Source organism: Somniosus microcephalus, chromosome 33 (genome assembly GCF_052327205.1).
Source record: "Somniosus microcephalus isolate GS21.2 chromosome 33, FLI_Smic_1.0, whole genome shotgun sequence".
Classification (NCBI taxonomy): Eukaryota; Metazoa; Chordata; class Chondrichthyes; order Squaliformes; family Somniosidae; genus Somniosus; species Somniosus microcephalus.
Window position 1 is genome coordinate 30,340,715 of NC_141019.1, and position 25,705 is coordinate 30,366,419.

The following is a 25,705-nucleotide window of genomic DNA, read 5'->3' on the forward strand; positions in this document are numbered from 1 at the left end:
TGCTCCCCTCGGAACCCTTTTTAACTGTAACATTGAATTATTTTTAATTGTATTTGTTCTTTTTAAATCTTTTTATTTTAGTTAATGCTAATTAATTATAATATGGGGTCAACTCTGCTCAGTGATTGGTGGCTAATTGTTCAGACCCCACTCTCTAGAATTCCTTCCCTCAGCACCTCTCTCCAGCCTTAAAATCTCCCCAATACCCTTTTCTTCGACTGCTTTTACCCCCTCTCCACTCTCGTCACTTTGTCCCTCCTACTTGGTGCCCACTTTACTAACTGCTGCCCTGTAAAACACTAGGGCCGGGATCTTGCCTGAAGAGGTGCGTTGGGGGCGGGACAGCTGCCTTTCGGGTTCTAGTCCCGCCCCCAGCGACGTCCGACGCACAGACGCTATTTTGCGTCAATTGGCCTCGTTAAGCCCGCCAATTAAGAGAAAGCCGGTGTCAGTTGATGACGCGTCATCTGCCGGTTTTCTTAAAGGGGCCACCACCATTTCTTTTTGACAGATGATTTTTTCAATGTTTGACAGCATTGAGGTGCTGCAAACACTGACAATCACTGTACAAAGGTGAGCCCTTGCACCCAGGCTCTCTAGTGACTCTTTCCTTAGGCTAAAACAGATGGCAACTGCAGGTGAGGTGACAGAAGCGATCCGTCACTGGTGAGAGAGGTTCTCCCAATGAGGTGAGACTACACAAACACTTCAAAGCTTGTCATGTACAGAAAATTCTAAACCCATTAAAAATGACATCCCCAACATTTTCTTACCTCTGCAACTCACCAGTGTCCCATTGGATCCTTCACACCACTTCTGCAGCTGTCATCTATACACAAACATTACAGTAGACCCACAGCACGCCACACTTACCCTGGCGGGGTTTCCCGACGTCTGGAAGCCCGCAGTAGAAGTGTCAACATTGGAAAAAGCCTCTCAACTACCTGTTAACGAGCAGTTAAGTGGCTATAATCCGCTTCCCTTCACTAGGAGTCAGGTCCCTGTGTAAATCGGGGACCCGACTCCCAGGAAGATTGATTGGAGGCGGGTTGGAAGCGGGTTCGGGACCTGTTACCAATCTTTTTGATTTTGCCAGCAGTCCCGCCTTCAAACTCGACCCCTGAGCACCAGCAAAATTGCCCCCTAGATGTCTCTCTCTCTATAATGAATGCTATAGAAATGCAAGTTCAATTGGTGAGCTTGAGATCCAAGTTTAGAACTGATTGTGTACGTGATAGTAGTGGACAAACCCAGATCCGGAATTGCAGTTAGTTGCACAGTAAAGTTCTACTCTGCCAGAAAGGTTCTACTTTTCCCACAAAGCGTTGTGGAAATCTGGAATTCTCTTCCCCACGCCGTGCTCCCCCCCCCCCCCACCCCCCTCAAAAAAAAAAAAAAAAATAGTGGCTGCTTGGACAATTGGAGCGTTGAAGACTGAGATTGATAGATTTTTGTTGGGTAAGGGCATCAAGGGATATGGAGCTTAAGGTGGGCAAATGGAGTTGAAGTACAGATCAGCCTCGCTCTAATTGAATGGCGGAACAGGCTCGAGGGGCTGAATGGCCTCCTCCCTGTTCCCAAGTGTGCTACAGTCTCAGTTTCTACTGCACCATTTTCGGACCATCCATCCTTTGTTAAATTAGGAGCAGTTTTGTGCTGTGGGTCCATAGGCACAGGGTTCAGACTACCCAAACTAATGACGTAGAGGATCCTTGCAGACGGAGGAAACCTTTATCCCATCAGTATGGGCTGTATTCGAACCCCGCTCCCAGGCGACGTTGATTTTATTTCATTATCAATGAGATAAGTGCCTTGCAATCACTCTTTGCTGTGCATTTCTTCCTATTCGACGATTTTGCAGTTTGATTTTTGTCGCACAGACCACAAAAATTAACAACTGCTGAACTTTTGATGAGCTACGTGTTGTTTTACAGATTAAAAACAAGAAAACAGGAAGTTGCCTGGATATGGGGGAAGACAATCACGGTGGGAAACCTCTGATAATGTACCCATGCCATGGAATGGGAGGCAACCAGGTACAAGGCAATGGACTTTTGAAAATGCTAGCGGTGTTCATCGTGCACCTGTCTGTCCCTTTTCGGTGTGGCATATTAGTAACAATATTGTCTGTTCATGCCCATGGAGGACAAACTAGTCAACTTTACAGACAATACCAAACTTGTATGTAAGGGGCAGGGGAAAACCCAAGAATTGGGTAGAATATAGAAACATAGAAGATAGGAGCAGGAGTAGGCCATTCGGCCCCTTGAGCCTGTTCCACCATTTAGATCATCCAAATTCAGTGCCCGGTCCCCGCTTTCTCCCCATACCCCTTGATCCCTTTAGCCTTAAGAAATATATCCAACTCCTTCTTGAATATATTTAATGAATTGGCCTCAACTGCCTTCTGTGGTAGAGAATTCCACAGGTTCACCACTCTCTGGGTGAAGAAATTCCTCCTCATCTCAGTCCTAAATGGCTTACCCCTTATCCTTAGACTGTGACCCCTGGTTGTGGACTCTCCCGCCATCGGGAACATCCTTCCTGCATCTAGTCCTGTTAGAATTTTGTAAGTTTCAATGAGATCCCCTCTCATTCTTCTAAACTCCAGCGAGTATAAGCCCAATCTCTCCTCATACGTCATTCCTGCCATCCCAAGTATCAGTCTGGTGAATCTTCGCTGCACTCCCTCCATGGCAAGAACATCCTTCCTCAGATAAGGCGACCAAAACTGCACACACTACTCAAGATGTGGTCTCACCAAGGCCCTGTACAACTTGAGCAAGACATCCTTGTTCCTGTACTCAAACCCCCTCGCTACGAAGGCCAACATACCATTTGCCTTCATCTGCCACTGGTTGGTCTATTTATATACCAATATGTAAATAGACCAACCAGTGGCAGATGACATTCAATATGGATCAGTGTAACGTGTTGAACGTGGATGATATACTATGTGTTGAGTTAGCTAAGGATGAAGTTGAGAGATTTGGGGGTGTTGGCAGACTAGATGGTTAACGTTTGAGAACAGCCATCAAAGCAAATAGAATGCTGAACTTTTATAGCCAAGATAGTGGAGTGTAAGTTGGAAGAAGTTATGGTTTGACCTTGAGAGCTGTGTCCAATTGTGGTCACCAAGACACACACATGACATTCAAGCCCTGGAAGTGGTGCAGAGAAGCTTTTTGAGGCCGATTTCTTGCAACCGACTTTATCTTTCTAACTCTGATAGAGAGGAAATAAATTACTGTTTAAAGTGGGGGGAGGAAATAATTTAATGACTGCTTCCTTTATGGCTCACCTGGTTAAGGCAGTGAGTAGATGTGCCATACAGACCAGGAAAGTCCTAGGTTTAATCCCCGGTGAATTGGGAAAATCAGACAGAGTTCCTGCTCCTGACTCTTGTCTGATCTCTACTGGAATTACATGTGTGAGGGTGTTGGGAGTGAGCAGGATGGGGTTTGGATGTGATGCTTTCTCCTCTTCTCCCCCACCCAAAGGTGGTCAAATAGTCTGCCAACACTTGCTGTTTAGGCTCATGCATGAAGAACAGCTACTTGGGTGAGGTACTAGAGGGTGCCTGGTGCCTGTGGAACCATATATCAGCAAGGAGTCAATGCACTCAGGAGAGATGGGGAGAAAATTGATAGAGGAAGGAGAACAAAAGTCATATAGGTTAGCTTGTAAATGTTACTATTATGGGACCAGTGCTTGGAGGAGGGTCTGACATGTACGATGTTTTGATATAATGCCCTTTTTTCTATTGAAAATTCCAGTATTTTGAATACACAACCCAGTCTGAAATACGCCACAACATCGGGAAGCAGCTGTGTCTTCATGCTGTGTACGGCCCAGTTCGAATAGAACAATGTAAATACAAAGGGAAGGACACAAGAGTGCCGGGAGAGGAACGCTGGGAATTTTTAAATGTAAGTGTTGTAGCTGGGTAAGAAAATGTTTTGTGGGGGGGGGGTGGAGGTTTGGCAACTTTTTCCCTCTTCCCCTCCGAAAGGTATTAACTCATTTCTCGGTTGCAATACCATGGCTGCCTTCCATCATCTCACTCGTGGCCATTCTTCATGTGAATCGTGATTGAGAGTATTGCCAGGCTATTCCGGAGGGACAGCCGACCCTGTCCTTATCAAACCTTTGCAAACACATCATGAGCAGGAGTCACTGATTGAAATCAGGAATGGGAACCTGGGCTGACTTTCCCTTCCCCAGCCCAGGGGCACTGAGACTAATTGTAGTGCCTCCCACTGTCGCCCAGGCTTAAGATCAGCTAACTTGCCACATACAGGGAACTGAACCTAGGACCTTCCCTGATGGCTGTGCTACTTGCTGGATAAAACTTGCCAACCCATCGAGGAAGCTGTTTTTCTAATTGTTTGATCTGGAATCCATCTGAGATGGAAGTTGAGCATAAGGCGCTGCAAATGGGAAAGGAAACTTGTAAACATTGACCAAGAAGCCATTGCTTTGACTAACTTTTCAATTGGTTGAATAGAATTCTCCGACTCGCTGTCTCTGATTATACCCAACAAATGACCACTTGGATGATGCAGTAGTGCAGGTAGACCCATACTCTATTGTGTGTCACTGACCTCTGGAAATTAGGGGAATAAATTTGGGGGAGGAGCATCTGATTTCCAAATAAAGAAATGTGGAAACCGAATGCTAATTAGATCACTCTGGTATGTTATGTGCACTCTGATATGTTAAAGGGGCAGTCCTTCATCCTGTGCTCCTCAGTAAAATGACTAATACTAGATCTGTGATGCCATATGTGTTCACTTTAAAATGGTAGATATTGGGGACCAGTTGTCGGTTGTGTTCCCAGGATTCATTGCTGGTTTACGGGCAAATAAAAGCTCCTTTTTAAAGGTGATGTATATAGCCCGTGAGTGTGGTGGATTAGTACGGTGTCATTTCATCTCTGGGATTGAGCACTAAGTTGGCGCTCTTGCTCCGAGACATCATAAGATTGATCACTTGGATGAGATGGCAGACAGCACCCATGGAACCGTACCTAGGTGTGAGTCAGCAACGTCCGGAGAAGATGGGGAAATTGCAGGGGGAGGAAACACATTTTTAACTTGTGAATTTTGTTTTCATTTTTTAAGGACGAACTGATGAAAAATTCTGCCACAAATCGGTGCTTGACTGCATCGGGGCAGAATCCAGCCATGGTCCCATGCAACTCTGCAGACCCATACCAGCAGTGGTCCTTCATCTAGCACCGCCGAGGGGGGAGCTGCCTCCTGAGGAAGCATCTGAATCATTCTGAGTGGACAACACGGAAACGGCCTGATTTAAAAGCCAGCCTTTCACCATTAAACCTTTTTGTGACCGGATTTGGGCTCTGGTGTCGAGAGCAAATCAGACTTACTCATTTATTCATAGTCTTTTAAAGAAATCTCAAATGGATCGAAAGGATCTCTGCTCTATTTTTCAAAGTTTGAAAAGTTCTGTCCAATTTACTCTGGGATTGCAGCAGTTATCCCCTTCTAAATATTTTGTATGTTTAAAATTTATCTTCCCCACTTAATCATTGAATATTTCATTAATTAAAAAAAAAAATTCATTTGCAGTGAGAAAGCGAATGGAATAGTTTTCGGGAACCTCCCCATATTCTGGACGACTTGGGAAAAGTGTCAGATTCAGTTGGATTTTGACATGAATTGAAGCCGATATATCTACAGTTTTTATTCTGTGCTTGACCCAAAGCAGGGCAGTGTCCAGTTCTGATACCATCTGATGGATGCACGTCATGTATTGTGTGGCAAGAAGTGAACGGGAATATGAATTGGACTGTCAGCTCAACGTGGTCCAATCCATTTACTTCTGAACCTGTTAATGGAAGAAAGGGAGGTGGGAGATTGTTATCTGAACTGATACCTTGAGCTTAGTCAAATGTGGCTGAAAATTCCTGCTGAAGATTGAAATTCCTCAAACTTTGGGGTGGGGAAAGGAATTATTTAAAACAGAATCATGTGTACAATTCAAATTTGACGAAGTCCACTAGCCTTGGAGTGTCTCAATCATTCCATGTTACCTGGCACTTCTCCAAATTCCTTAAACACAATGAAATGCTGAGTGCAGCACCAGGAATACAATTGTGTGGGATTCCTGGTGCTAGATGCTGTGTAAATGAAATAGAATGTGTTAGTAAATGGGGAAAGTGTGCCAGCTAGTTCCCTGGGTGCTGAATGCTCCACTTCAGCCAGGCCATCTGAGAAAGACGAATGCAGGGAAGGTATTTCTCCCAAAGAGGAGAAAGATTGGGGATGGGAGGGGGAGTCAATTCAGAAAATCTGCCTTCAATGTTATTGAAGTTGTAATCTTGAAGGGCAGCTGGAACAGAGCATTGGAGGTTTGGGTTTGGATCCTAGTCCAGTCTGTGTACCCTTGGTTTAAAATGGTACACTTTTTTTGAATTGAAAGTGGTAAATACAAAACCAGTTTGCATTGGCTTGGCTCAGTTGGTAGCACTCTCACCTCTGAATCAGAAGGTTGTGGGTTCAACCCTACTCCAGAGCCTTTGGTACGTAATCTAGTTTGACAGTACTGAGGGAATGCTGCACTGTCCAAGCTGCTGTCTTTTGGATGGGACGTTAAACCGAGGCCCCCCATCTGCCCTCTCGGGTGGATGTAAAAGAGCTCGTGATTTGGTCACTTATCTCTTTGCTATCTGTGGGAGCTTGCTATCTGCAAATTGGCTGCAAAATGTATCTGCATAACAGCAGTGACTGCACTTCAAAAGTAATTAATTGGCTTTTTGATGTCATGAGGATGTGAAAGGTGCTATATAAATGCAAGTTTGTTTATTCAATTTGCAGCTCTACGATGAGGAGGCATCAACATCTTTATACAAATCACAGTATATTTTGTACAAATCACAGTATATTTTGTCCAAATCCAAATTTTGAAGTTGGTAGTTTGACACAGTATATTTCTGTCCCAAAGCACTGCCCTATAAGAAGGCAGGAGACCGCTATTTCCCTGTGAGGTAAACACCCTCCCTCAGCCGGTTCACCAGGGAGAGATGTGGGCAGGAAAGGCATTTTTCCCCAAAGAGGAGACTGATTGAGGGGGAGTGTGTCACCTCAGAAAATCTACATTGTAAGCAAGGGAATGATGCTGGCACAGGGGTTGTAGAAGGCAGAAGGGCCATGTTAAAGGGGACCAGAAGAAACATTGAAGTTCCTTGAATTACCTTTATCCAGGTAAAACTCCACCAGCAGAAATCTGGTGACACGTGTGATTGGTTTTTTGATACTTTTTCAAATAGTACAAATTATGAATCTGCTAAAAGATAATATATCAAAGGGGAAGTGTAACCCTAATCAATGATGGTTGGGCTTTTGCTGTTGTGGCTAGGTTTTGTTAATGAGCAGCTCTCTGGCACTGTTGCTGGTGTTGGAATTTGCCTTAAGATCAGTACTGCCTTGAACTGTTGGAGCTGCATTGTCATCATCTTTAGATGTACAGGAAACTTTTTTTTTATCCGGGACCGGTGTGGTGCCGGTTTATCAAAAAGTCCGGATTACAGAGAGGTATAGTAAAAGGTACGAGAGCCCTGTGCACGGCCACAGATGCAGGCGTCCCTGTTGCATAGCAACAGGTGCAGGAACCCCGGTGACGTGGCCACAGATTCAGGAACGGCCACTAATATGAAGTAAAACTGACCTGAACCTACTCCTGAATTTTGCCGGTTAACAGAGCTTTCCGGTTAATTTAGGTGCCGGTAAATCCGGGAAGCAACTTTACACAAGTGCTTCCTCCATTTTGGTTGGCTGCAGGAAATGTGTGTAACAAAGGATTGTTACCCATGGTTACATCACATCTGGAAGGTAAACCAATGCAACTGTGCATTGTTCTCAGTAAAATGTCAGCTGCATGCTCTCCCTGCCACTGCTGCGCCCCCCCCCCCCCCCCCACCAATGACTGATTCAGCAGACATATCCAGTGAGCAGACCCAGGCTTGTACCCTGTCTGCACTGGATTAGCTGATCTCAGTGAGGATGGCAGCAGGAGCACTACAATTGAGCTGAACGTCTCTGGTTGAAGAGAGGAATACTTGGCCATGATTCCCGCTTCTGATCCCTACTAAATGATCTGTGCTAGAAAGTGTGCAAGTGTGGGCAGAATCAGGATTGGTGAAACTTGCTATCCAGACTTATGCACGAATAATGGCCACTTGGTGAGAGGCCAGAGGATGACTGGTGCCTATGAAACCATGCCCCAGCAAGGAGTCCATACCTACAGAAGGGCAGGAGAGGAAATTGGAAAGGGAAAATTAAAATTGAAGTCCGCATTTAACATTTGTGCCCAGTAACTATGCACTGACCAACAAATGAGCAGGATGGAATACGAGAGCAAACTAATTCACTGTTGTTGGGTTTGGATTTGTACTTAAACTCAATTGACACTTTAGCGTGACTATAACCAGATGTGAGGCAGCTTTAATATTAAATCATGGTAAATACATTACGAGCAGTCTCCTCTCCAAGGTGCAGTACTTGCTCTGATGCCAAGGTCATTCCCACTCAGTCATTGATTATAGAGTTTTGGAATTGTCAAAATGTTCTGTCTGGGAACAGCAAATGAATCAACTTTACGGGTAAACACAGGAGACTCTCTTCCTTTAAGTACGTTGATTGCACCCAGCTGCATTTCCACAGATGAGCGAGCTCCGCAAAAGTGATTCTATACATGGGAGTTGTGTAACTTAAGATAATTTAACATGCTTAAAATGGACTTTGCACATTGAGCTGTATATAGGTGTTAACAGCACAGTTGAAATGGGTTTCAGGTTCACTTTGGAATATCTAAAATCCCTAAGCTGGAATAACTGGGGCTTCAGCTTACGAGCTGGGCTGAGCCTATCTAACTGCATGAGGCTATTTTGATTGTGGGTTAGGAATTTCCCCAATTAAAATTTTTCATATTTTGGATTGATGTAACAAAAACTGAATGTCTATTTTTCTAAGCTTTTTAAAAAATTTATGAGAACACTCTCTGACCTGTCGAATGCTCTGCAGTGTGGTTGCACTTGTGCACATTGTGGCAATGCCTATCCCACCACTAAGCTAGCACCAAAGAACCTCTGTCCTCACCTCACGGTATCCTGCCAGTAATAAGTGGCGAAGATGATCCTCCTGTACTACAGTAAGCTTAGTCACTCTTCCTGGACTGATTTATGATTCACCCAACAATACTGCAATCGGTGGTTAATCGAATCATCTATCCAATGGGCTGTTGATATTCCAATTGGACATTTTAAGGCTTTCAAGTTGGACAGCCTGCCTTGTGTGAAATAATTGGTGTTGAGCCTGACCTATTCAGACAGGATGTGAAAGACCTCCAAAGGGCAAAATGCTGCTATTGCGCCAAACTCCACCACAACCCCTCCACCCCCAACACAGATTTCTTGAATTGAATATTATTTTCTGAAAATTGGACGACTGGATGGAATTCTGATTCCTCAATCTAAGATCTAACTCTGTAGAACGTCAACCCCAAGGTCTGTAGTTCGGAAGAGTCCATTCTACACTTACTGTGGGCAGCTCTCTAACTGTTGTATATGCATTTCCTACTGTACAGACAGCTATCTACAGCCAAGTGTAAGCTGGTCTTTTAAAAATGGAGGAAAGGAGGTTAAATAATTGTAAAATTGAATAAATTGCTCATGAATCTTGCCTGTTCAACTTGCTGTATTAAGAAATTCCTTTGTTAAAGACTCGAGGCTTGGTGAATAAATGCACCACGCACTGTGGTACTGAGTCACAAAGATCAGGAAGGGCCTGTGCTTCGTTAGCGGGGGCTATTTGAGTGAGGTGCCCATTGACACCTGTCGATCCATATTCCAGCACGAGTCTGCTGGGTGCGGGAGAAAATTGAAGGAGGATAAAGCACAGAGCTGGAATTGAACTTTCCCGAAAGGCTTTTTTTTCTTAACTATCGGTTGTAGCTGTTTCTAGTAAATGCTGTTTTCTACTATCGAGCACAGCTGAATATTGTTTTTGCCTTATCTGATTTTGAAAGAGACATACTGCGATAATAAAATCAAAGTTCTAGTTGTGGGAGTGCTGTTGATTATTTCCTCCTCGTCTTGCTACAAATGGTGTAATAACTGCTGGCGATAACAAATGTGCTTGAATGTGGAGCAAAAAGGTCGCTTCTGAGCTTCCTGGCCTCTTCCAAAGGCTGAATGCTCTACTTCTACCAAACGCTTCTCTTAGTTACCCCCTCACCCTTGTTGAGGAATAAATGCTTTGGGAAAGGAGGTTTGAGGAACAGACATCCTTAGCTCTTAAACCTGTAACTATGGTTATGGGGTGATTGTGCAATCAGATGTTTCATTTCTCCAGAGAAGTGTTGCACAGGTTGGATTTAGACTGTCCCGGTGGAACTCACGAGATGGGTCAGTAGGTAACCTGCTGTGCTACCAAGCTACTTTGAGCAGGGAGATCCCAGGTTTGAGAATTTAGCTGTGCTAATCTCTGAGGACTGTGGTTCAACTCTACAACTGTCTTTGTGTCCGACGATCAAGGAGAAAATCAGTCAGTTCCCTTTTCTAATCATTATTCAGTGACTGCTGCCACAAAGCGGATGGGTCCAGTAAATAGCAGATTGGGCTGTGACGCAAGGTTTCCAGTAACCTGGCAACACTCGCTATCTAGCCTCACCATGAATTGTCACTTGGGTGAGCTCCCAGGAGGTGGCAGGTGCCTGTGGAACTGTACCCCAGCAAGAGTCAGCACCTTACCGAGACAAAAACAATAAGCCTGATGAGCTCCAGCTCAATCACCAGTCAGTCAAAACAAATGGAAAATAGGGGAGAGAGGGACTATGTGTAATCCACATCGTGCACCTGTAAATTGCTGATCTTTATTCCTGTGTGCACCTATCAAGGAATGTGCAGATAAACAATGACATTGTTAGACTTTTGAAGCATTAAAACACTGTTTATGACTCCTATGCTTTGCCAATCACATCACTTGAGTTGCAGCCCCATCTTGCGTTCTCATTTTCACTTCCAGAAATGAGGCAGCCATTTTGAAGTCTGGTGGAAAACAACAGCTGGAAACCCTGTTGATCTAAGCCAGCTGCCATTTTTCCCTCCACTATCCAACATATATGAATTTTTTCCTATAAAGTACAGGAATCCCTGTAGATAGCAGGGCACTGATTACGCGTAAGGCAGGAGTACATTTTTTAAAATTTACACATGCACACCCACCCACCCACACAGCAAAAGTATAGGTTTGGCCACTGTGTTGCAATGGTATTGCTTCTCTGAAAGTACACAGAACAATGGAGAACGATTTCCAGGCTGTAATGCAATCAAAGGGTACTAACGGAAGCTCAAACACTTCACAGACATGCTCAGTGTTTCTCCATTATTACAAAGCAGTCTCGAGTACTTGTTATTTGTAAGGTGTGTTAAGCAGTGTTAACTGCTCCATGCTTTATTATTGGGGTTACTTTCTCTCATTGCTAAATTGTAAATTGGATATTTTAAACAGAGGGCAATCCGACCTGCAAAAAGCCCAGGCAACTCGTTCCTATTTCCACTTATATCAACTAAAACAGGGCAACTATATAGAGAGAGAGAGAGAAAGAATGTGCTTTTATATAGCACTTTTCGCATCCTGCAGGCAAACACAACAGCCAATTTGTGCGCAGCAAGGTCCCACAAACAGTAATGAGATAAATAACCAGATCATCTGTTTTTGGTGGTGTTGGTGATAAATGTTACCCTGGAAAGTGGGAGGATTACCCTGCTCACTTCGAATAGTGGCATGGGATCTTTTATTTCCACCCAAGAAGGCAGGGCCTTAATTCAATGTCTGGACCAAAAGGTACCACCTCCGACAGGGCCGCACTAACTCAGTATTGCACTGAACTATCAGCTTAGATTATGTGCTCAAGTCCTGGAGCAGGGCTTCAACCCACAACCTTCTGACTCGGGGTAAGAGTGCTACCCACCGAGCCAATCCTGACACCTAATTGGCTGACCTCAGCCACAGTAGCACTGCTATAATTGACGTCCCTGAGTTAGGGAGAGGAATTTTTTTTTACTTTGTTCATGGGATGTGGGCGTCACTGGCAAGGCCAGCATTTATTGCCCATCCCTAATTGCCCTTGAGAAAGTCCAGGATTCCCATTCCTGATCACGGGAACGGTAGCATCGTGGTTATGTTACTGGGCTAGTGATCCCGAGGCCTGGACTAATGATCCAGAGGCGTGAGTTCAAATCCCACCACGGCAGCTGGGGAATTTAAATTCAGTTAATTAAATAAGTCTGGAATAAAAAGCTAGTATCAGTAATGGTGACCATGAAACTATCGGATTGTCGTAAAAACCCATCTGGTTCACTACTGTCCTTTAGGGAAGGAAATCTGCTGTCCTTACCTGGTCTGGCCTATATGTGACTCCAGACCCACAGCAATGTGGTCGACTCTTAACTGCCCTCTGAAATGGCCTAGTGAGCCACTCAGTTGTAAAAAAAAAACGCTGCGACAAACAAGAAGAATAAAACCGGATGGACCACCCAGCATCGACCTCACCACCGGCTATGGACACGACAACGGCACGCCCAGCCCAGTCGACCTTGCAAAGTCCTCCTCACCAACATCTGGGAACTTGTGCCAAAATTGGGAGAGCTGCCCCACAGACTAGTCAAGCAACAGCCTGATATAGTCATACTCACAGAATCATACCTTTCAGCCAATGTCCCAAACTCCTCCCTCACCATCCCTGGTTATGTCCTGTCCCACCGGCAGGACAGACCCACCACTGGTGGCAGCACAGTGGTATACAGTCGGGAAGGAGTGGCCCTGGGAGTCCGCAACATTGACTCCGGACCCCATGAAGTCTCACGGCTTCAGGTCAAGCATAGGCGAGGAAACCTCCTGCTGATTGCCACCTACCGCCCTCCCTCAGCTGATGAATCAGTACTCCTCCATGTTGAACACCACTTGGAAGAAGCACTGAGAGTAGCAAGGGCACAGAATGTACTCTGGGTGGGAGACTTCAATGTCCATCACCAAGAGTGGCTCGGTAGCAGCACTAGTGGCCGAGTCCGGAAGGACATAGTTGCGAGTCTGGGCCTGCGACAGGTGGTGAGAGAACCAACATGAGGGAAAAACCTACTTGTCCTCACCAATCTACCTGTCGCAGATGCATCTGTCCATGACACATTGTGCGGTAGTCATTGTGGAGATGAAGTCCCCTCTTCACACTGAGGACACCCTCCATCGGGTTTGTGGCACTACCAGCGTGCTAAATGGGATAGATTCAGAACAAATCTAGCAGCTCAAAATTGGGCATCCATGAGGCACTGTGGGCCATCAGCAGCAGCAGAATTGTATTCTACCACAATCTATAACCTCATGGCCCGGCATATCCCTCACTCTACCATTACCATCAAGCCAGGGGACCAACCCTGGTTCAATAAGGAGTGTAGAAGAGCATGCCAGGAGCAGCACCAGGCGTACCTAAAAATGAGGTGCCAACCTGGAGAAACTGCAACACAGGACTACATGCATGCTAAACAGCGGAAGCAGCATGCTATAGACAGAGCTAAGCGATCCCACAATCAACGGATCAGATCAAAGCTCTGCAGTCCTGCCACATCCAGTCGTGAATGGTGGTGGACCATTAAACAACTAACGGGAGGAGGAGGCTCCATGAATATCCCCATCCTCAATGATGGTGGAGCCCAGCACGTGAGTGCAAAAGACAAAGCTGAAGCGTTTGCAACCATCTTCAGCCAGAAGTGCCGAGTGGGTGATCCATATCGGCCTCCTCCTGAGGTCCCCAAGTGTGGCATCAAGGAGCTCGGACAAAACCGAGGTCAATGGGAATCGGGGGGAAAACTCTCCACTGGCTGGAGTCATATCTAGCACAAAGGAAGATGGTTGTGGTGGTTAGAGGTCAATCATCACAGCCCCAGGACATCACTGCAGGAGTTCCTCAGGGCAGTGTCCTAGGTCCAACCATCTTCAGCTGCTTCATCAATGACCTTCCCTCCGTCATAAGGTCAGAAGTCAAGATGTTCACTGATGACTGCACAGTGTTCAGTGCCATTCACAACTCCTCAGATAATGAAGCAGTCCATGCCCGCATGCAGCAAGACCTGGATGACATTCAGGCTTGGGCTGATAAGTGGCAGGTAACATTCGCACCACACAAGTGTTAGGCAATGACTATCTCCAACAAGCAAGCGTCTAACCACCGCCCCTTGACATTCAACGGTATTACTATTGCCGAATCCCCCACCATCAATATCCTGGGGGTCACCATTGACCAGAAACTTAACTGGACCAGCCACATGAATACTGTGGCAACAAGAGCAGGTCAGAGGCTGGGTATTCTGCGGCAAGTGTCTCACCTCCTAACTTCCCAAAGCCTTTCCATCATCTACAAGGCACAAGTCAGGAGTGTGATGGAATACTCTCCACTTGCCTGGATGAGTGCAACTCCAACAACACTCAAGAAGCTCAACACCATCCAAGACAAAGCAGCCCGCTTGATTGGCACCTCATCCACCACCTTAAACATTCACTCCCTCCACCACCGGCGTACCGTGGCTGCAGTGTGTACCATCTACAAGATGCACTGCAGCAACTCGCCAACGCTTCTTCAGCAGCACCTCCCAAACCCGCGACCTCTACCGCCTAGAAGGACAAGGGCAGCAGCCGCATGGGAACACGACCACCTTCAAGTTCCCTTCCAAGTCACACACCATCCTGACTTGGAAATAGATCGGCCGTTCCTTCATCGTCGTTGGGTCAAAATCCTGGAACTCCATCCCTAACAGCACTGTGGGAGTACCTTCACCGCACGGACTGCAGCGGTTCAAGAAGGCGGCTCACCACCACTTTCTCAAGGGCAACTAAGGATGGGCAATACATTTTGGCCTTGCCAGCGACGCCCACATCCCAGGAACGAATTTAAAAAAAACTAACTAGCACCCTCTGCTGAGAGAGAACATGTGTGGATGGCAGGTGTGGACAGGGCTGTAATGCCCCCTGCAATCAAATAGCTTGTGACACTCGCTGTCCAGATTCACACATGAATAACAGCCACTTGAGCGAAGTACAAGAGGGCAACAGGTAGCATTGGAACCATACCCGAGCGAGGAGCCAGCACCTTTGGGAGGGAAAGGGTGGGTGTGGAGATAGAAATTTCAAACTGTTGATTTATTTGCTGTTTGAATTGAAATCAGCTGTAAACCTTCCCCTATTAATGGTGATATTACAATAACTAATGATGTGTATTTCCACATATCTCACTGTACAGTTGGTGTCTTTCCCACATTTAATAGATTAATTGGCAAGTTACCGCCAATTCCCATAATTCCTTAGATTAAAACAGTGTATTAAAGTGAAGCCACAAGCTAGATCAGTCACTGCACACAACCAGAAGAACCATCAAAATGTTGAGACTGGTAATCCTAGTGAGCCTTGCCCTGTTTGGTGAGTAGAAATGTTTGTATCTTACAGTATAACTGGATGTTGAGCAGGCATTAATGTGATCACCATGGATCCAATCTGGTTCAGTATGATCTGAACTCCTCTGGCTCATTTTACATAAACTTCAAAATCTCTTCTACGTTCATGTAGACTTATAATAGAGGCTACTCAACATAAAGGCAAGTCTTGTGAAGTAACTCCAAGTGAAGGTCTGCCTTCTGTATGGATTGCTTCTCTGATGATCCCAGCCGCACCAGAGGGTGGTAGCTTTACTCACACCCTGATAGAGGAATCTGTTTGGGAAGAGTGATCTGTAGAGCTGCTCCAGAGGTATGAGCACGTTATGTAGGCTGACCCTTCAGTGCAGTACTGAGAGAGTGCTGCACTGTCAAAGTTGCCCGTCTTTTGGATGAGACGTTAAACCGAGGACCTGTCTGCCCTCTCAGACGGTAAAGATCCCACGGTACTACACTTCAGAAGTACTTCATTAACTGTGAAGTGCCTTTGGACGTCCTGAGGACATGAAAGGCATTCTATTAATGCCAAGTTCTTCCTTTGTATTGGGACAGGGAAACAATGCGGACCGAGAACTGCTGTCAACTGTAATGTGGCTCAAACGCGCACATGTGCCATCTGAAGGCAGCAAGGTGTTGCAGTCAAGACCAATGGTATCAGATCCTATATTGTAGAGCACATGATTAAACAATCCACTGTGTGCTTATTCAGTTGCACGTGAATCTAAACGCCACTAAACAGTGAACACTTCTCAAGTACATAGTTCAGCACCAGCCATTGTATGACTGACATACACTCTGTATATGAAGTGGCAAGACTTGACAAATGCACAACAGATATATTCATAAAATGTTGTCTTAATTCGTTCAATGCAGGGCAGTGCTCCGAGAATCCACGTATCGTTGGAGGAACTGAAACTCAACGCAATGCTTGGCCATGGCAGGTATGAAACGTTTCCTATTATTATCTTTCTGCATTAATGAAAATGACCAATTACCTGATTTAGAAATGGGAGCCTCTGGGTCAGAGGTTTCTATCAATTAAGATCCAATTTCATATATTGTATGAAATAGATTTTCATATATATTTGATATTCATATTTTCTAAATGAACGTGAGAAGAAAATTAATTTTCTGGACAATTAAATATATATATATTTTTTTAACAGGTTTCGCTTCAAGGCTTATCTAGTTACTGGTATCATACGTGTGGAGGCACTCTGGTTCATCCCAGATGGGTGATGACTGCTGGTCACTGTGTAGACCTGTAAATGATTTTCATTTTATTCTTTGACTCTTATAACTGTTTGTAGTCTGTCCCACATCTTGTGTGAATCTTATTGTAGTATTTCCAATAGAACAATTCCCAACCTTCTCCTGCTATCCTTTTTTTGAGGCCTGTTTTCTTTCTCTTTTCAATAACTTTCGGTCTCTCACATTTACTTTCTCCTTCTGCAGCTCTTGCTATATCTACCCTTCACCAAAAATCCAGGGGAATCGGAATGAAACTCAAACCGGATTTGTAACATCTCCTTCTAGGGCTTTGTAGGCCTCATTTATCGTTTTCTCTTCAGAGAGAATCTGTCCATAAAAATCATTTCAATTCGCAATAACAAAAGCTTTGCAACTGATGATTGGTGTGCAAAATGATGTGCAAAGCCGTGGAATGGTGTAAGGTGGGCCATCCCACTCAAGAATTGCCCAAGGACACGCACGACGTCCTTGTGATGTTGTGGAGATGCACTAAGCTGAGGGCAGCTGTTTCCCCATGAGGGGGAACGATCGGAGGGCCAGTCATCCCTGGGTTACTTTAACGCACCTCTGAGTGTGTGGCACTGACAAAGACCTAGAAATAGATTGTGAACCCACTCATCCACAGCTGGAGTATGGCTCAGGACACCAGAAAAGGAAAAGAGCAGCAAAAATATCTTGGAAAATAATAGAGCACTGTGTATAGCCAAAAAAATCATCCAAGGAAACAGAAAATGAACACTTTCTGATGTACAGTTATGAAGAATAAGAGAAAAGCAGTAATCACTAGGAGTGTCTTCCTTACTTTTCCCCACTCTGGTAGGGAGCATACTTCCCTCCTGCTCGCTTTTATATTGCAGCTTGTAAAATCAATCATTGTATATACGCTTAGTCCTTTATATTACCCTTCATGCAGATCTCGTTGTATGTTTTGTCTTGTTTTACCAATATAAAGTCCTCAAAACTATCTGGAAATTTAAGGTCACTATACACCCTAGTTGACCTTATTTTATTTTAAAATGGCTTACAATTTCTTTCGTTGGTAAACAGACCAGGTTTGACATACCGTGTTGCGCTGGGTGATCACAACATTTATGAGACGGAAGGTCCTGAACAGTACATATATGTCGATAGAGTTGTGCTGAATAGGAAGTGGAGTGGATACCTTTCCGCTGGGTAAGTGCAACGTATGGCAAATTACTAGTCTATCAGCAATGTAATAATAATTAAAAATTAAAAGGTGCATTGATGTGAACCAGTGAAGGGAACTTCATGCTGCAACTGGCTATGCTGTTCCTAACCTGAGAGTGCTTCATGCTGTAACTAAAATGGGAAACTGTTCCATTGCCTAGCACCGAGATCCCTTGTCTTGATGAGCATAAATATTCACTGAAAAAAAAAATACCCTGCCTGCTATTCGATTAAGCTGCTATTTGGTAGTTTCTCAACACCTTGAATGATGTAAATCCCCAAAGCGATTTGGCCTTTAGGCTGCGTTCTCCACCCCCTGCCCATATGATGTCCTTAAAAAGGAAATCGTCTACGCAACAAAGGATTCTCGGCTCTTGGTTTAGTTTCTAGAACCTTCAATGTAGTTGATGTGCCTCAATAATTCCGAGACTCGAAGGTAGCAGAACAAAACAAGGCTTTTATTAACTTAGAACGAAACACGTAAGCGAGAGAGATGTCGTCCTTCTGGAGATTGGGGCTAGACTGAAGCTAGCTTACAAACGGGGCCAGGTATGGGCGGAGCCCTACACACAGCACATTCCAGCACATTCCAGTATACAATACAGCACATTCCAGTACACAATACAATGAGGTCTGGGGGAAGGGAAATGACACTGAAACCGATCTCAGTCACAGGCAGTGATGAATGGAAATATTTCATCACAGTAGTGGTGTGTAGATTTATTTTTTATCGTAAGCTGAATAATTATATTATAGGATATGTCACGTTCTGTTCTTAAATAGAGCATTGAAAAGCTATTTATGTTATGTAGGAATGACATCGCAATGGTTCACCTCGCTCAAGAAGCAGTTCTCAATGAAGCAGTGCAGCTTGCATTATTGCCAGCAAAGGGAGACATCCTGCCAAACGACCACCTGTGCTATGCCACTGGATGGGGTTACACATTTAGTAGGTGCTTTTGGATCGATACTTGAAAATTCTTCTCATAGTATTATAGAAATTATAATTATAAGGAGACCATTCGGCCAATCAGATCTGTTTTGGCTCTTCAAATTGAGCTATTCATGTTAGTTAGCAGGTGAAACATGAGCTTCATAATGAAAGCCACCTAACGCTCAACTGAAGAACAGCAAGCTATGCAGTATCTGTCTAGAAAAAGTTCCCAAATATTATCGAGTTCAACAATTTCAGATCATAACCTCGGCCCCATTACATTTTTATAATTTTTTATCCACACCTTTGGTTTGTGCCTTTTCCCTTTCTCTCTCCCACATGGCAGCTGTCTCTCACTCTGCCGGCGCATTTCACACTTCATCTAGAGCCATCTTTTGTCTCTTTACCTGTCCTATTACCATCTCGTCTCGCCTTGAATATCTCTTAATGTCTCTTCACTTCCCTTTTGTTCTTTCATCCCCTCCCCCATTTCCCAGCCCCCAGACTGGCCTTTTGTTTCATTTCCTGCCTTTTTTCTCAGTCCTGACGAAGGGTCCCAGACCCGAAACGTTGACTCTATTTCTCTCTCCACGGATGTTGCCTGGCCTGCTGAGTTTTTCCAGCGTTTTCTGTTGTTATTCCCAAATACATTGCTTATCTCACCCAGCAAAAAGGGCAGCTTATGCCAGCTGGGCACAGTGCCATTGGTATTGGATGTTGCAATTGTGTCTGTACCTCATTCACTTACCCTTCTGGCTGAAGGAAGGGTCAGATCAGCCACCACTGCGAATTGGGAAGAAGCAAGACGACAAAACAGACAGACACATTTTTAAGAGTCTTCATCTCGACTCAATGCCTCGAGTAAGATTAAAACGAATGATTCTCAGGATAGTCGCTGCACTAGCTTCACACACCCTCCCTTCACATTTGCGACCTAGCTTCAAATTTAGCCCAGATTAATGGGATGACAGTCAGCCCTGTCTGCTGATTGTAAGGGTCCTAAATGGAATGAGGTTGCAGCAGTCTCAACCCAGTTCCTAGTGGGCGCTAAGCCACAGCACAAAACTGCCCTAGTTCACACTAATTGACATTCAAAGGGAATCAGCATAGTTCAGAAATTCACACATGTAAGCCTAACAGTTGGGTCCCATCAAACGTTCGTCAATCTGCTTATTGGTGTTAGACACTACCAAGACTGAAAAGAGTTGGAAAACAGATGAGATATATCAAGAACTAGTAGTTAGGGGATATCAAGCTTGAGTTTGAAAAGTCGGTAGAAATGCAGAAAGAAGGCTGCGGGAGGAGAGGCTTTCTGCAGTTTCAAGTTCTTGGGGAAGAATTGACTGAGAGTAGGAGGCAGTGCAATGGCCCTTGGTTTCAACTCCATGAAGTTGCAGGGACAGGCAAGAAAGCATAGGAAAGTATGCTTGGACACCAACGCCCCTCCGGAACCTTCTTCCCCTTCACTTTCCTCTGACCCCCCTTCTCCCAATCTCACCCCCTGCCGCGTTTTCACCATCCCCTCTGACCTTCCACTCTCTGACCCCGAACGATCAGTCCTCAGCAAAGGCCTGAGCTTCATCCCCTTACGCCCCCACCTCAATGAATTTCGAGCTCGGCATGATGTTGAGCTCTTTTTCCGCCGCCTTCGGCTCCGTGCCCACTTCTTTGGCCAGGAGTCTTCCCCCCGCACGACTGACCCTTTCTCCTGCTTGCAGAATTCTCGTTCTACCTGGACCCCTCCCCCTGGCCTCTTACCCTCTCTAGATCTTTTCATCGCTAACTGCCGCCGTGACATCGGCCGTCTCCATTTCTCTGCTCCCCTCACTCACTCCAACCTACCTCCCTCTGAACTTGCAGCACTCCATTCTCTTAGATCCAACCCTGACATTGTCATTAAACCCACTGACAAGGGTGGTGCTGTTGTTGTTTGGTGTACAGACCGTTTTGAAGAAGGGTTCCGACCCGAAACGTCAACTCAAATTTCTCTCCACGGATGTTGCCTGACCTGCTGAGTTTTTCCAGCATTTTCTGTTGTTATTTCAGATTTCCAGCATCTGCAGTATTTTGCTATCGTCATAGGAAAGTATATGTAGCTCAAGGGAAACATGAACAACAAATTCAGAGTGCAATGGGAATGGAATAAATGTGGACCAGAACTAAGATCAATGAAAAAAATGTAACAGTCGCATTCATTGGATGTTTTTCCTCGATGTAGATGGTGGTCAAGTTAGTCCTACTCTCCAGCAGGCTCCCATCAGGATTGTTGACTACAAAACCTGTTCCAGACCTGACCTTTGGGGTTACTATGTCAAAGACATCATGGTGTGTGCAGGCGGAGATGGTTCTGTCGCAGGCTGTCAGGTAATGGTCTCAGACATTTTCCTTCAATGGAATAAAGTAATAATCTATAGTTTATATTGAGAAAATCAAAATCCTGTGGCCATTTCTTGGCAATGCTAGAAGACACTGCAGTAAAGAGTGAAATAAATTCCTTGATTGGCACCAACTGACCCACATAATTTACAGATCTATTGTGAGCTTGTTGTGAAATCCCAGCGGAGAATCCAGTAGTGAAAATGTGAACCAACATCTTTGGCTTGATTAAACAGCATTAATTTATACATCAAAAAATAAAAATCATGAGGGGATTATGTGGTGCAACGAGTCAGTAGGCTGGCCTTCCACACCAGAAACCTGGATTTGAATCTAGCCCATGAAATGCACAGAAAAGACACTCAAGGACCATCTGGGATGGAAGGCAGCGGACAACCTTGTCTGACTCCTCTTTTGAAGGAAGTAGGCTCTCTCATCTATCCTACGTGGATGGTGGATCGTGGAGCTGGAGAACACATCCCAGATAATATCCAAGATTTGGCCATTTTTCCCCACAGCTTCCAGCTTCTTCATGCAGGCTGCAGGAGGCACCAGAATGAAAGGCTTCTGAAAATCAATGAACGCAGTATGAGGGTTTCCCTAAGCCTTACAACCTGTTCTACAACATTCCTCATGAGAACAAAATGCAGACACTTCCCTTCTGATTACTCTGTGGACCTCCACAGCTTCTCATATATGTGTCATGACAAATTTAAAAGCCACTGAGATTCCAGTAGCTTTGGGGCTCACTCAGATCCCTCTTGCTGTGGATAAAAACCACAACTGCACTCTGGAACCCTGAGGGTCTGTGTGCCTGAAACCGAATCCTATTCAGCAACCTTAAGAAAGGGCAGCTCCAATGCTAGTCACTGGTTCCTGGCACTGTTCTCCTTGCCATTCCCCACCTCGCCCTCGAATGCAGCAGTCAAACACTGACGGTTGGTATCTATGCATCGCCTCCCTGTTTGTACATTTTATATGACTCTCTCCAATATATTTTGCGTCACTCTCTCCAGTACTTTTGCCATCACTCCATCCAGTACCTTTTACATCATATCTCTGCTTTATTAGATTTTATATTGTTTAGTTTCTGGAGTGCAATTTACATGAACAATTTTGGCGTGGGTGGCGGTGGAGGTCTATCTGGTCCTGAAGGGTTGAAGCACTTGCACACCTCTGGGTCTCATTTCATCATGTGTCAACGCGGGAGCTGTGTACACACACAAGTGCCAAATGGGCAGGCACGCATGCGCACAATTTACACGGCTGCAGATATGCTGGAATTGAACCAATGCACGGTGATATTCCTGCAGCATTCATGGGAAGTGGCCGGGATGGGTTGTTTGTGTCCGAATGCAAGTAAAAGCTGTGGCGGCCTGTATGGAAGTTTGCTGTTAAAATAAAAATGGTTGCCAACTCTGCCTTGATCAAAAGCTGATGTAGCTGCTAGAATACTGGGGCGACGGCTGTCGCAAACCCCCGCCTCTTTGTCGATACTTGTCTGATGTATCAAGCTGTCAGAGATACAGTGCGAGAGTCAGCTGGTCGCACAGCTGCTTATGCGCACAAGTTCCGCACGGCTAAACTTACGGAAAATATTTTGGGAATATTCTGGCGCAATCTAAGCAGAGCAAGAACTTTAAATTTTGCATCGAGCAAAAGCTGACAAGCAAACAGAAGCCTGGAAATGCTGACTTGTCTGTAGGAAACGCTAGCGCTAATCTGTATGCCTGTTATACCTGACTCAATATTGCTTTGATATATTTTGCTCCACTAAACGCCTAATGGGTTGAGAGCAACTTATCCACGTCTAATATATTCGTTATTGAAAGGGCTATTGGCCCAGAAATTCGGGTCCCAACACGTGAGTACGCACGGTGTACTCACCCGTAGGGCCAATGGAAGTACCAGTTTCGTGCATGCACTGCGCATGCGCGGGAAACCGGCACTTCCATTCCCCTGAAAGAAAGGGTTCAGAGGTCGAACGCGTGCGCCGGAGAGGCAGCGCGTGCGCATCGAACTTACGTCTTTTTTGCAGGTTTCTCCGGGAGGGTAAGTCTCCAGCAGTTACACTTTTAAAAAGCAGTCGCAAGGCCTGCTTTTAACAAGGTAAGTGGTGAATTAAGTAAAATTAAAAAAAAATTTACACAGGTTTATTATTTTTAAATACTTTAAAGAAAGGTAAGTTTATTTTTAGCCCCGTGAAAAACTGTAATTAATTTTTTCAAAAATTTAAATTATTGTTTACAAGTTATTTCATAGTTTATTTTAAAAATGTGATGATTTTAATTTATTTGAGGTTTTAGTGATGTTTTGGGGCTTATAGTATTTATAGGTTTGACAGCTCTTCCTGTCAAACTTATGAATGAAGCATTCCCTGCTACCATTGGCTCTCCATGGCCCACGTGATCCCAGGGGACGCTTCGAACTAACTGCGCCCTGGAATACGCAAGCACTGCGCGCCGGCAGTTGGAGGAGGCCAAGGATCGGAATCCCACGCGGGCCCACAGCTCAAGGGCCGGCGCGCTCGGTAAGTGCAGGTCAGGGGCTTGCATCTCTAACAGAATCAACTGTTTTGGTTTCACATGGATAGGCATATACTGGGATGATCCATGGACATGATAGTTCCCATGGTACTGAGGCCAGGGAGAGCTATGACAAAGGGTTTCGACCTGAAACGTTGACTCTGTTTCTCTCTCCACGGATGTTGCTCTGGCCTGCTGAGTTTTCCCAGCGTTTTCTGTTGTTACCAGGGAGAGCTATGTTGGCTGTGGTAAGCAGTGGAGCCCAGTAGAGCAGGATTGCAAAGTGGATATTTTAGAATTTCACTTCATTATGAGGAAGTATTAATAGAGGACCTTCTCTCAGGAGATTAAATGGGTGGGATAGAATTTATGATTGGGTAGATTGTACACGCTCTGTGGAAAGAATGAGCTTGATGGGTCAATTGACCAATCTGTACCATGTCCACGTGTTCTAACAGAGACAATAGTATTGAGAGGAACAGAATGGCAATGGGATTTCTCTCTCTTTTTTCCCCCACAGGGAGATTCTGGTGGTCCTCTGAACTGTGAGCAGGGTGGAAAATACTATGTCCACGGAGTGACCAGCTTTATCTATGCAGGAGGATGCAGGTTCTACATGAAACCAACAGTGTGGACCCGTGTCTCAGCTATGAGAGATTGGATCAATGAGGTGAGTCAAGATTTTTAATTCTGGTAACAATATTTCAACGTACAACACTACTTTTTAAAATAAAATGTATATATTTGCTTTAAAAGAAAAGATAATTTTTAGGTTTAAACCACCAATAAATCTGTTTAGATAAAATCAGTCCAATCTTTAACTTCAGTTCGTTTTTAAAACTATTTGCACCAAGTGACAATGGCCAGGGAAGAAATTAATTAGCACCGGGGGCGATTTACTGGAGGCTAGAGTCACCTCAATCCTTCATTTCAAGGGGCTAACAGCTCATTCAACACAATGAGGAGCATGTAACAGTGTTCAGTCCTCATAATAGCTCTACGTCACATTACTGTGTTAAAAAATATATTTATTATCACACAGAGATCAACCAACAGCTAGAATGGGGTTACCAGGAAGGGTGGTTGAGGCCAGGACCATGGAATCCTTTTCGAACCATCTGCTGTAATGGGTGATGGTAATGGTGCTGTAATGGCTGGTACTCTGGAAGAATGAGATCAAATGGACTGAAGGGCCCTCTTCATCTAAACCTATCCTGTGAATTTCTGAAAATAACATAAAATACACAGGATAGAGATTGTTTCCAGAACTGAAGCTGACCTGATGCTTCACGACTGAAAGTCAGAACCAAATGAGATGGGGGCCTGTATTTAAATTAGTATTGCTCCGTACTCATTAAAGTTAAAGCGAGGTGGGGTTATAAGTGGCAGCTGATCGACTCAAACACACTTGGAAGAACATAAGTTTCAGAAACAATGACTGACTGTGTCTTCAATAATCATGTTTTATTTTTCAGGTTCTCGCTAAAGGCTGATGGCTGAAGGATGGTGATTCATACCAGGGATCTGGAGTTCACTATATGTATCAATAAAGTATCATCAATAAAATACATTTCATCAAAACAAAATGCTCTTTTCTTCCTTTTGCCTCTTAAAATGAATGCGTAGTGTGGCTGATAATGCGGTCCAGTCGCAGCAGGGCTGGGACTGCTGCTCGTCAGACGCTGCACTGACCTTTCGCTATAATGCAATCTTCATTTAAATGTAATTGTTCTGCACTCCTGGCGCATAGCACATGGAACCCTGGAAGCGTGCGTGGGTCAGGCGGCGGGTTATTCAGCAGCAGCTCTTAAAAGACTGCTGATCGTCTTTAAAAGGGAACTGGCTGCAAAGTTAAAACATGGCAGAAGCAAAGCACAAAGGCAGAACAGCACCATTCCAAGATGGTGCTTTGGAAGTGTTATGTAGAAG

The 25,705-nt window shown here is 44.8% G+C and overlaps 2 protein-coding genes across 3 annotated transcripts in view; both read left to right on the forward strand.

The window, feature by feature from the left end:
- The window catches only part of LOC147097077 (polypeptide N-acetylgalactosaminyltransferase 6-like), a 66,230-nt gene extending 56,151 nt beyond the window's left edge, over positions 1-10,079 (forward strand). For both annotated transcript variants that reach the window (XM_085972877.1, XM_085972878.1), the window contains 3 exons: positions 1,935-2,036; positions 3,777-3,929; positions 5,124-10,079. In XM_085972877.1, the coding sequence (XP_085829003.1) occupies positions 1,935-2,036; positions 3,777-3,929; positions 5,124-5,237 (369 nt within the window). In that variant the 3' untranslated portion in view covers positions 5,238-10,079. The remainder of the gene's footprint in view (positions 1-1,934; positions 2,037-3,776; positions 3,930-5,123) is intronic.
- Positions 10,080-15,448: 5,369 nt separating this feature from the next.
- LOC147097078 (chymotrypsin-like elastase family member 1) lies at positions 15,449-25,356 on the forward strand. The gene is made up of 8 exons (XM_085972879.1): positions 15,449-15,488; positions 16,376-16,443; positions 16,669-16,766; positions 17,801-17,926; positions 18,754-18,890; positions 21,094-21,239; positions 24,297-24,446; positions 25,252-25,356. The coding sequence occupies exons 1-8, from the start codon at positions 15,449-15,451 to the stop codon at positions 25,267-25,269; spliced, it is 783 nt and encodes a 260-aa protein (XP_085829005.1). The 3' UTR covers positions 25,270-25,356.
- Positions 25,357-25,705: the final 349 nt, after the last annotated feature.

Bases quoted from the DNA above. Each gene is read 5' to 3' on its own strand.
- LOC147097078 (XM_085972879.1), top strand. From the start codon at position 15,449: ATGTTGAGACTGGTAATCCTAGTGAGCCTTGCCCTGTTTG. The intron at 16,444-16,668 runs GTATGAAACGTT...TTTTTTTAACAG, and splicing joins GCAATGCTTGGCCATGGCAG to GTTTCGCTTCAAGGCTTATC. The intron at 21,240-24,296 runs GTAATGGTCTCA...TTTCCCCCACAG, and splicing joins GTTCTGTCGCAGGCTGTCAG to GGAGATTCTGGTGGTCCTCT.